This window comes from Eucyclogobius newberryi, unplaced genomic scaffold (assembly GCF_026437365.1).
Source record: "Eucyclogobius newberryi isolate DKJ021-1_F unplaced genomic scaffold, fEucNew1.0.hap1 SCAF_5, whole genome shotgun sequence".
Classification (NCBI taxonomy): domain Eukaryota; kingdom Metazoa; phylum Chordata; class Actinopteri; order Gobiiformes; family Gobiidae; genus Eucyclogobius; species Eucyclogobius newberryi.
Window position 1 is genome coordinate 31,867,699 of NW_027316167.1, and position 12,492 is coordinate 31,880,190.

The following is a 12,492-nucleotide window of genomic DNA, read 5'->3' on the forward strand; positions in this document are numbered from 1 at the left end:
TCAGGAGAGTCGTTTTCAAGTCGATGTTGGTAAATGTAACAAGGGGCAACCGGCGGACACTCCCGAAAATACACATCTAACCTTCACAAAGACGTTTAATTAGGGCAAAATATTACTTATATTACATTTATTCCCATGAATCACCAGTGCTGATGATTTGAGGGACTTGATTTATCACTGTTTGATTCGTCTTAAATTCTTCCCACGCCTCATCATTTTCACATTTTACCAAAACATCTCAAACGAACAAACACTTCAGACACTTGTGGTCTTAATGCCTGCTCTGATAAGTGTAAATGTGTATAAGTATTTATGTACAGTATATATACACGGCGCACGGGTTTATCCCTGTACCTTTGTTACGCGTGGCCTGATTCCAGAGCAGCCGTGCGACGTCGCTGGTCCAGTTCAGTTTGACCTCTGAACTCGAGGCCTGCAGGAGGAACGTCTGGTTTTTGGACGTTCTTCGCCTGAACCAGATCTCAAACCGAAGTCCGTCGTCTCCAGTGGACTCGGTCAGGCCCACGTCTGCCGTCTGTAACCACAGCATTTGGAAATTAGAAAAGAAAATTGGAACGTTCAGCCAGAATAATGCCTTTGTTGTTAGAATGCCATTTACATTTATCGGTATTTGAGACATTCTTATAAGTTACGGTGGTGAATAGAACTTTTATTTATTCATTTTCAAGTGGAAAGGAAAAAAATGTTTCAATGTTTTATTGTAAGACGGTGGTGGGATTCAATAAGTTTTCTTTACACTCTTTTTTCAATTCAAATGCAAATAAGATAAATACATTATTTGCCAAATGTGCTTAAGACATTTAGTAATTTGGATACAGGCATATTTAGTTTCCTCTATTTACTGTCTTGCTCAACAAAATAAAACAAATTCAATTCAATAAAAAATACAAATAAATAATGAATAATTACAAAACTTAAAGACAATTTGGTAATTTCAACATGAATTTAACTGATCTTCTCTCAGTAGGTACAGAACATTACAAAAGAAATTAATTAGCAAAAACTACATTTAAAAAAAACAACCGAAATTGACTTATAACAAATTTAATTGAATAGTAGTGTATGAAAAGCAAACTAATCCTAACCCTGATCTAATATATTCTAATTAAATTTCACTAACAACTGTTTTTGCCATAACCCTTCAATTATTATAAACTTTAAAATACTCCTCCTCACCTTCAAAGCTCTTCACCACCTTGCCCCCCCTACCTGTCTGACCTCCTCATCCCCCACCGCCCCTCCCGAGCTCTCCGATCCTCCTCCTCTCTCACCCTGACTGCACCAACATCCCGACTCAAAAGTTTTGGCGACAGAGCATTCTCCCGAACAGCACCCCGACTCTGGAACTCCCTCCCCCAACCTGTCCGCCACTCTCCCTCACTCACAACATTCAAATCCCGCCTAAAAACATACCTCTTCACCCAAGCCTATGACCTCCCCTACCCCTAGCCTCCTCTACCCCATTGCCTACACTTCTACCCCCTGTTACATCCCCATCTTTTTCTCTCTACTTCTTCTGTCTTGTTCATTTTATCTGTATATTAATGTGTATTGTACGTGTTGTCCCCCCTGTCTGTAAATATCCCCCCCTTTTTTTATTATGTTCAGCGTCTTTGGGTCACTGAAAAGCGCTATATAAATAAGTTATTATTATTATTATTATTACTACATACTGATACAATTATAGTTTTGAGCAGCGATTGTTTGTATAATAACTAGACAAACATCTATTTTCGACTGCAGGGCATGTAGTACTTCTTATTCTTTATAATATATATAATATACAGTGGGCCTGACATTACCTTGAATGAGTGTTTGTAGATGAAGACGTCCAGGCCTCCCTCCATGCGTTTGGGTTTACTGAACAGAACCAGGTCCTCGAACAGAAACACATGACGCTGACATTTCCTCCTCCCGCTCCAGACCGTGAACTCATCCTGACGAATCAGCTGACCCTGCTCCTTCAGGTTCACCTGTGAAGACCCGCACTTTCAGAGATCTATGGGTGAAGTCTACAGAGAATACTACATCTGCTGATGGACAAGAAGCCTGCTACAAACCAAAAAAGAAATACAATCATGTCTAGAATACATTCTTGAGAGTAAAAAACTAAACTAAAAACCTAAAAAAGGAATATCTTATCTTATCTTATCTTATCTTATCTTAAAACTATTGGTTTAGTTCAGCTGCAGGAATTTCCCAAGTGGAATAATTTAAAGAATCTTGGGACTAAATCAAGTTTAATGTTGAACTTGAATTAATAGTGTTTTTTCTAGTTTAATAGATAATGTTTTTGTGTTTATCAACTTTAAATGTATAAGTTGCAAACCAAAAACAAGTCTTTCTTCTTTAAACGTATACATTTATTTATGCCCAAACTTCCCCCCCCCCCTTTCTGTCCACCAGCTACACCAGGATTCGAGGTCATCTTAAAAAACTAAAACTTCTAGATTCATTTTGACACATTTCTCATCCTTACATCGCAGTCTCGGATGGCGTCCATGGCCAGCAGGTCGTTGCCGTGGCGCAGCTGGAACTTGACCATGTTTGTGGCGTCGTGCAGCGTGGCGAGCTCCGCCTCCTGCGACTGGGACACGCCCACCTCCTTGATGAGGTCGGACAGCAGCAGGGCGTATTTACTCATCCTCTGAATGGGCTTGAGCAGGTACGACGACAGGTCCATCTTGTCCCCGAGCTCCACCTGCTTCCTCTGCAAGAGAAAGTTTATAACCTTTATACTTTATATTCAGACACACATTTACTTTGCCATCTCAGTTTATTGAAAACCACAAATCTTTATTTTAGTCATTATTTTACTTGTATTATTATCATTTTATATTATTATTTTTGTGGTTATTATTTTTATTTTATTCATTATTTTAATTGTATTATCATTTTATATGATTATTTTTGTGGTTATTAGTATTAATTTATTTTTTAATTATTGTTCTTGTTATTTATTTTATTTATTATTTATTATTTTATTCATTATTATTATTATTTATTTTTAATTTAAAATCACAAATACATTTCTACCAATCAGGTGTTCCCTCATCAGAATCTGTGTTGGAGTTAGAGCTCCATCTACTGGCAGCAGAGGGAATTACCATGAAAAAAATAAACAAAAGCCAACTTTCCCCCGACATGCTAATCTAAGCACGCTATTGTAGTAAACGTGAGCTCAACTCATGATGACACAAATCTAAAAGTTAAAAAAGAGATTCAAAAGTGCATGCAATGATCACACATTTACACTCGAAGATGACTTGAAAAGCAGGTTGCACACGGGTTTATGCTTTATTTAGTATTTGTCCTGATTATATACGTTATGCAGCAATTGTTCTTCGTTTTGTGGCATTTTTGTTTGTGAACCTTCAGTCAAAAGTGTGTTTTTATCTTTAGTCAAAGCCCTTGACATGAACTCTAGTGTAATAATTAAAGTGACAAATTCATTTCTAACAGATAAATGATATTATAGTGAATATGCATTGCTAAATTTAAAGATTATATACAATTCACAGGAAATAATGAGACAATATTGCTTGGAATTCGTAAATTCGTAAACGTAAACGTAATTCGTAAACGTAAACGTAATTCGTAAACGTAATTCGTACAGGAAATAATGAGACAAAATTGCTTGGAATTCGTATAAAATCCTATTATTTATGGCGCACCTAAGACATTTTATCAAACAAACATCTTTTATCCATCTTAATAAACCAGAATCCAGTTATTTAGGGTTGACACGTCTTAACCTGACAAAGACCTCAGAATAAAAATAGAAACGTCAAGTGGTGGGAATGTTGCCGAACCGACCGAACCATTGAAAATCGGAAACACAAAGACGTTACGAGGTTCTGCGTGTCGTCTTTCTCTAAATATGCGCGGAATGTGGAAGCAAACGCTGAACGCCCGGGGTCAAAGGTCATGTGTCAGGACCAGAGCTGGGAGGGTGTGAAAGGAGCGGCTGAAAGAGCGGAGGCCTCACCCTGAAGAAGGAGTTCCCGTGGTGGGCCAGCAGAGCGTCCGACTTGGGCTTGTTTTTGCTGTAGAGGGCGTAAAGGCCGAACTGCTCCTGCTGTTAGTGCGCAAAAGACACACTAATGTGATTATGCAGCACAGGGAAAAACATTTAACAATTATTCACGGGAAAAAGCAAAGATTATAGTTACGATTATTGAGAACAAACCACAGTTAGATCTTTCATTTTCTTTCATTCCCGTGGTCTGACATGTTAATGCTTCTCAAGTTTGTGACCAGTTTGTGACAAAATGAAGTTAAATGTGACAAAAACGGCCAGATAAAAAAGTTCTTTAAATTTACGTCTATTTTTTGTGCTATAAATGAACAAAAAATACTTAATTCTGCTTCTAAAACTGTCAGGATTATTGTTTTTTGGTTCTTATGATAATCAATTAACCGAATAATCTTCCCTAAAGCGGAGGTTTCTTTCTTTTTCTTTTCGTTTGTAATCTTTTGGTTGATTAAAAATGCTAGTGTCATGCGTTCACTGACTATATTTACACTTCGATAAAGACTTAAATGCACCAACGGTTTCGGCTAATTGACTTATTGATCTGCCTTTACAAACAGGCACGTTCAGACAGACTTATTTGTACAAAGCCGGGCCCACTTTTCCCACCCGGAGGTGACACTTCCAGAGCCCCGGTGCAGAATGAGCCCGAACTAAACAAATATGTCTGTTTATGAGGGAAAAAGAAAGTAAAAAAGATATCGCAGGAGAAATCTGAGCTGAGAGACTTTTGGTTTTGTTCGCCACGTTCCAGGAAATGCACATAACTCATACGGTCCAGAAACATCTGATCTTCTTCCACAGTCCAGTAGTCACAATAATATCGTTTCAAATTCTAATTCAATACAAGGAAAAGGCTCAAAACGCAAAAAAAAATAGACGGACATTTAAATCCCAAACTAATAGTATTTTCTTTATGCTACAGTGTGGTCTTAAACTAGTTCTGATGGATATTATTTGTCGTTTTTATTGCTGTGTTCACACTTGTTATTTAGTCCTTGTTTAGTCCAGATCCGGTCCAGCTTTAGCTTCAAGTTTAATCCTGGTTTGGTCCCAATTTTCAAGTGTTGAAAGTGCAAATGAACGCGCCCGATTCGTATTTATTATGTCGGCGGTCTTACATGTCGGAGGAAGCAGTGCGGCACTCGGAGCGGGTGTTTCCAGCAGGCCTCCAGCTCTTTGAGGAAGAACTGGCTGTGGAAGTCCAGCAGTTTCTCCAGGTTCCCGAACACCACGGACCTTTTCCCCCTGAGGTCCTGAGGCATGTCCGGCCGCTCCATCTCCGGGAAGTAGTGGCGGATGATGTACCTGAGCGAGCGCACGTACTCCCGCTCCGTGGTCACCATCTCCTCCACGATGTGACGCAGTTTACTACGGAAAACAAAGAAGGACGGGTCAATCGAGGCTCTGCAGATGGAAATACACGCTATTTATATACTATTTTAAGCAGATGTAATGGGAAATATCAAGGCAAAAAGTCAGAACAGTGTGTAATAATAACCTTTAACCTAATTATGATTAAGTAAATACAAAAAGATTGCAAAGTCTCAGACAGGCACAGAACAAAACAATTATTACAAAATTAATATCATGAAAAACTATAATAATAATTTGGTAACTATTATATTTGAACTGTTTAACCTTTTTTCTTTCTTTTTTAAAATAAATATATTTATTTCTATAAACATTGTGGTCTTATACTGGTTCAGATAAATCTAAAGATCATTTCATGTTCAGAAAACGTCACATTTGTTCTGTTATTGTGTGTTTTTAGTATGAATATTTGGCTCCACCCACCTTCCCCGGGGCCGCTGCTCGGTGCTGCTCACACTGTTGATGCTCTGTGTACTCGGGCTCCGGGCGGTTTGTCCTGCCCAGCCCTGCGCTCCCGTCCTGGGGCAGAGCGTCCGGTCGGCTGCCTCTGTGCTCGACACCTCCAGCCCCTTGATGAAGACCCCCGTGTTCCCCCTGCGCGCCGGCTCGCTCAGCGTCCTGGGACTGGCGCCGTAGCGGGACGTGTCCGGCGTGGGCGGGCAGTCGAAACTCTGAGTCTTGCGCAGCAGCTGTCGTCTGCCGAGCGCCGAGAAGGAAGACGACGACGACGAGCAGAGCGACGGCGACGTGACACTAGAGGAGAAGCTCGCGGTGGAGTCGAGGCGCTGCAGACTTGGAGCGGGCGAAGGCGGGATTTCAATCGAGTCTTTAGTGTCCTCGGAAGGGCTTTTGAAAAGTCTCTGGAGAAGCGGCGTGTGTTGCGGCGTGGATGTGACCGGAGTGGAGTTGGGATTTCGCGGCGGCGATGGAGTCGAACAAGTGCTACTCGTGTCATCGTTCTGGTTTAGGGACGTCTGCGAGGCGTCCTTCGGCGTCCATAAGCCGTACAGCGACCTTCTCGAAAACCCGGACGAGCTTTTTCTTTGCTCCGAGTCCGATCGCCGTCGTTGGGGGGAGTCCCTCGTCCTCAAAGCAGCTTCCATTTTTCGATCGAACATTTTCTTAGTTTCCTGACACTTGGCCCACGCAAAGTTCCACTGTCGGAGGCCGCGTTCGCCCCGCAGTTCCCCAGCCAGGGCCCTCATCTCCTGGAAGTGGGCGTCGGGGAGGGGCGGGTGGACGCGGTTGTACTCCTCCAGGCAGCTGATCACGACGGGGCATTTTTCGGGCAGAGAGCAGTCCTCCATGCTGACGCCGGCTAAGTGACGCATACCGGCCAGAGCCCAGCCATAGGCCTGCAGAGGAGAGGAAGGGAGTTAGACTGATGTATGATGGGAAAAGCACAGACAACTTTAAGAGTTCACAATTCTCAAACGATGTTTCTCACACTGCGCTCGACGAAGCCAACTCCAGATATTGAGCTCAGCTTGGTCAGGACTACATTAGCTGGAGGATTGGAGCCCGTTTTTTGGGTTGATGGGGGAAACCCGAGGCATGATCAGGAGTTAGTGTATAGTCCAGACGACGATTATTCAAGGACTAAAAAAAGATCTCAATAATCGATCTGTTGCGACTAAACTATGACCTTTTTACAGCCATAGTTGTGAATAATACATTTTAGCTATAACATACTGCACGCCCTCACCCATGTCCTGGTACAGTTCTGCAAGGATTTAGTCTGGGTTTAAATTAGGTACTACTTGAAAGTGAAAGGTTTGACAACCACTGAATGAAGTCAATATCTATAATTGGCATTTTTATTATGGTATTAGTAACATGTATTTCTCAATTCTTTCCTATTTGCATTTTATAAGAAGTCACAAAATATGATCCATAACATTGTAGACTAAAAGAGGAGATTTAACAGAGACTGCATGACCTCAGCAGCCGGGCCATACCAGCGTTTGTGTATTTAGTGATAAAGAACACCAACATTAGTCTGCCATAATTGGAGCGAGGTTAATAATAAAACAGCACTGGTTTCACAGAGATAAATATGAATAGCTCAGAGTTTAAGCCCTGCCACCTGTGCACACATTAAAATGGCAAACTGCAACTCACTTGGTTTACAATTTAACAATTTTCTTCTGGAAATTAGGCCCAAAAAGCCGTTATTGCCAAATATTCAACACAAAAAGACCACATCAACTCCTCACTAAGAATAATGTCCAGAGAGAAACCAAATGCTCAACTGATCAATTGCACACAAAAAAGGTCAAATCACCTTTCTTTTCCAATCAAATAAATGTTCGAGTTACTTCCATGCTAGAAAGCCCCTGTTTTGCATATTTGACAACACTAGTCAATGAAACTTTGATTTTGACAGTGGATTATCGCTTGGCAAACGTCTGATTACGCGTGAAAAGAATAAATGAATGCAGAAATGTTAACTTCCAGTGGGGTTTTGTGAGCCCGAAGCCTGGATAATTGCAGGGCATCTCTTTTGTCAGGACGAGTGAAGCCGGAGGGAGACAGCGGCGCGGTGGGAGAATGACATCACCCGCGAAGTCCGTCTGAAGCGGCTTTGAAGTTTGTGTTGAACCACAAAAGAGGCGTCGGCGCAGTGAGGCTTTGTGTTCGGGGCGAGGGGGGGGGGCACGGTGGGTTTAGACGCGTTTGGCCTTTTGGTTTGACTTGACACAAACTGACCTCTGCGGACGGTTAAGTCAAAGGCTGCACTGGAAACATGGACAATTATGTCAAAATGTGATCAAATTGAGTCGTATTTATCTTGATTTTAGTATATTTTGACTTTCTTGATATATAATTTGCTGATATAATAAGTAAGTTTAATTATTATTTCAAGTGCAGTGGCATTTTCTTCCTCATTTCAAGTGAGAAAATGTTTGTATTATTCTTATTTTTAAGGAAAACTATTTATATTTTTATATTATTTTTTTATATTTAATGCTTGTTCCATTGGCAATCTTAACTGAAGTTGATGAATACTACTTAAGCATTTCTTAACTTTTTATCCTATTTAAGATTTGTCTAGTGTGGTCAGACTCTATAAAAATATCATAATTTGTTGTCAGAGATCAATAACTTTAAGATGCAAAATGTGACATTTTTATGACCTAACAAAGGACTAAGCGGAGCAGAGGTTATTGTAAAAAATAAACAACAAAAACGACCAAGACAACACAGTAAAGAGACTTGAAAATCTCCCATATCCACACGTTCCTACACATCAACAGGCTGTTTTTGTTTTCCTTTTTACTTGTTATATATGTACTGCATTTGCATATGTGCTGCATTCTTACTGTGAAACTTTCAACATCAACACCATAACACGATGTCTTTAGAAAACCTTTCATTTAACATCTCAGTGGCTGTTAAAACTGTTCCACATTGACCCCGAAACGCCCATGAGGAACTCTGCGCGCACCTCCGTCCTCCCTGGGATAGTTAAACATGCCCGTGTGTGTGTTTGGGGGGCGGTTAATGAAAGCGAGGAGGCCCCCCGCTTTATACACTGCGCTGATGGGCTGAAAGGGCCTTTGCCCCCGAACTGACAACTTACACATTACCTCAGCCTTTATCCAGCCGCGGGACGGTCCCACGCGGAGACATGGCAACGGGCGCTCGCCTCACGGGAGAGAACGCGGCAGAACCGGGCTGGAAATCAGCTTAAATCGTGACAACTTGGAACCTAAACGTGGAGTAATGAGGGATGTCCATTTAATGATGTATTTGTGAAGATTTGGAAGTGATTTCAGTTCACACCAAGCGCACGGGATGATAAACCAAACCACGACAGGACGGTGTCATATTTTTTTCTAGATTAACACAATCATAAAACGTCTTAACTATAACAGTATTGATATATTTCTCTTTGATTAAGTCCGCCTTTGCTCTGTAGCGATGTGAGGAAACAGGAAGTAGCCCACAGCGATTAGATCTGTATTTTTCATATGATTAATTCCTGTTTATTTACATTTAGGGATGTCACAATTATTAGGTTAATTGATAATCGTGATTATTCAGGTCACAATATAATTGTAAGAACCCAAAAATAGTTTGGAAGCTAAATTACATCTTTTTAAGTTCAATCTAGTGCCTAAAAAATAGACTTTTGTAAATAACTTATTTTTCTGTCCGTTTTTATCACGTTTACGTCGATTTGATCATTTAGAACGATACATTTTGAAAAGTTACAAACTTGAGGAATAAAAACAGGTCAGACATGGAAATTAAAAGAAAATTAAAGATCTCACTGTTCGATAATCGTGAATAATCGTTAAATCATAATGTTTTCCTCACAATTATCGTAACACTAACATTTTATATGGTGACATCCCAATTTACCATATTAGTGATATGATATAGACCTATACACCATGAGGACCAAAAGGAATCTCTTCATGAACTCAAGGCTGAGAGGAGCACCGTTTTTGCCAAAGATCCAGTGAAACAAACAAGCTCTTCAAGGACGTCCATCTCCTCTTGAGACTGGTCCAGTCAAGAGCTAAATCCAAACTAGACAACAGGAACGACCACATAGGCACAGACAACATCTGGACTAAACCTGGACCTAACCATGGATGGACTAGACCAGAACAGCACCAACATCTGGACTAAACCTGGACCTAACCATGGATGGACTAGACCAGGACAGCACCAACATCTGGACTAAACCTGGACCTAACCATGGATGGACTAGACCAGAACAACACCAACATCTGGACTAAACCTGGACCTAACCATGGATGGACTAGACCAGAACAGCACCAACATCTGGACTAAACCTGGACCTAACCATGGATGGACTAGACCAGGACAGCACCAACATCTGGACTAAACCTGGACCTAACCATGGATGGACTAGACCAGGACAGCACCAACATCTGGACTAAACCTGGACCTAACCATGGATGGACTAGACCAGAACAACACCAACATCTGGACTAAACCTGGACCTAACCATGGATGGACTAGACCAGAACAGCACCAACATCTGGACTAAACCTGGACCTAACCATGGATGGACTAGACCAGAACAACACCAACATCTGGACTAAACCTGGACCTAACCATGGATGGACTAGACCAGAACAGCACCAACATCTGGACTAAACCTGGACCTAACCATGGATGGACTAGACCAGAACAGCACCAACATCTGGACTAAACCTGGACCTAACCATGGATGGACTAGACCAGGACAGCACCAACATCTGGACTAAACCTGGACCTAACCATGGATGGACTAGACCAGGACAGCACCAACATCTGGACTAAACCTGGACCTAACCATGGATGGACTAGACCAGGACAGCACCAACATCTGGACTAAACCTGGACCTAACCATGGATGGACTAGACCAGGACAGCACCAACATCTGGACTAAACCTGGACCTAACCATGGATGGACTAGACCAGGACAGCACCAACATCTGGACTAAACCTGGACCTAACCATGGATGGACTAGACCAGGACAGCACCAACATCTGGACTAAACCTGGACCTAACCATGGATGGACTAGACCAGGACAGCACCAACATCTGGACTAAACCTGGACCTAACCATGGATGGACTAGACCAGGACAGCACCAACATCTGGACTAAACCTGGACCTAACCATGGATGGACTAGACCAGGACAACACCAACATCTTTAAAGGGCAAACGCTGAACACCTGCTTGGACTTACCCCATTGCTCTTCAGAATGTACAAGTCATTACAAAAAATGGAAGAAAAATAGTATCAAATTTGGACTTTGTGTGCCTTCATTTTCTTTATTTTCTTTCTCTTTTATTATTTTTATCTCCTGTGTTCTCTCTGGTCCAGTTCCATTTCTCTGTTTTTTCACACCGTAAGTGACTAGCGTGAGACTTTCATGAACAAAACCAGGGCAATTCCTGCTTATTCTTGAAAGATACACATTCTGAAGGTAAATATTTGCTCGATCTTTGCTCCGTTACTCCAGTTAAGAATTCAACACTTGCTAAAGCTTCTAGGCTGCATTATTGGAGGAGAACATAAACACTTCATGTAAAAGTCCAGCTCATACAACGCAACAATCTCTCTCTTCAGAATCAAATGCACCTTAATACATGTAAAACTTTTTGTGAGATCAAAAGGACAAAGTGTGAGAACTCAATTGGCAATTCCAACAGTCCAAAAATACACAGAAAATGGACTTTTAGTGAAGGTATTTCAGTTTCTAAACATATATCCGGCATGTTTTTGATGAGGGAACATTAGAACACAGTTAAAAGCGTAAAAAAGACATTAACAAGAGCTAAAAAAAAAACTTTACACAAATGAGAAAATAGAACAGATATGATCAAAACCATAGTGGCAGTTAGAGGTCAGATTTTAGAACGGTAAATCTTGAACATGAGCCATTTACGGTCTTAATAATGGATAACTTAGTAAGTGTCATTCTTTAAAAGATGCCGGGCACCACAGATCGGGATAAAACCCTCTCACCCACTTTTGAGCCGCGCAGACGTCTCACACACAAAGAGTATTGATTCACTTAAAGCACAGATTGTAAAAGAAAAGAGCCTAAATCAATATGAAGCGTTTGGGGCGAAGTATAATGTCTGCAGCAGCTGGACTCGCACTAAAACATGAAATCAACAATCAAAACGATGAAATGAAAAGACAAAACTGTTTAAAAAGAAAAAGCATGACTTGTTTGGACCTTGCTTAGAGTTTTAAGAAAGTTTGTTTTGTTCATTGTTTTAAAAAAAATAAAGAAAGTGAAATAATAATAATAAATAATAATAATAAATACAATAATAATAAAATAACATAAAATACATACATACATACATACAAAATAGATAAATAATAATTATGAAAATAAAAAATGCAATTTACAAGGTTGACGATGTAACTTCTGTTGGGGTCCTCCGGCTCGTCTCCCCTTTAAACCTTTAGTTTTCACGTCATCGATGTGTTTGATTAAAGATGATAGAACTAAACTACATCTCTACAGTATGATACGCATCATAAGAGTGTCCCAGAGAATTAAACATGTAGAACATTCC

The 12,492-nt window shown here is 40.7% G+C and overlaps 1 protein-coding gene across 2 annotated transcripts in view; it reads right to left on the reverse strand.

Annotated features, from left to right (window-relative positions):
- plekhg4 (pleckstrin homology domain containing, family G (with RhoGef domain) member 4) overlaps positions 1 to 12,492 on the reverse strand; it is a 92,325-nt gene that overhangs the window by 8,241 nt on the left and 71,592 nt on the right. For both annotated transcript variants that reach the window (XM_072464522.1, XM_072464521.1), the window contains exons 14-19: positions 5,852 to 6,783; positions 5,176 to 5,425; positions 4,010 to 4,099; positions 2,501 to 2,731; positions 1,824 to 1,994; positions 355 to 535 (exon numbers count right to left, since the gene is read on the reverse strand). In XM_072464522.1, the coding sequence (XP_072320623.1) occupies positions 355 to 535; positions 1,824 to 1,994; positions 2,501 to 2,731; positions 4,010 to 4,099; positions 5,176 to 5,425; positions 5,852 to 6,783 (1,855 nt within the window). The remainder of the gene's footprint in view (positions 1 to 354; positions 536 to 1,823; positions 1,995 to 2,500; positions 2,732 to 4,009; positions 4,100 to 5,175; positions 5,426 to 5,851; positions 6,784 to 12,492) is intronic.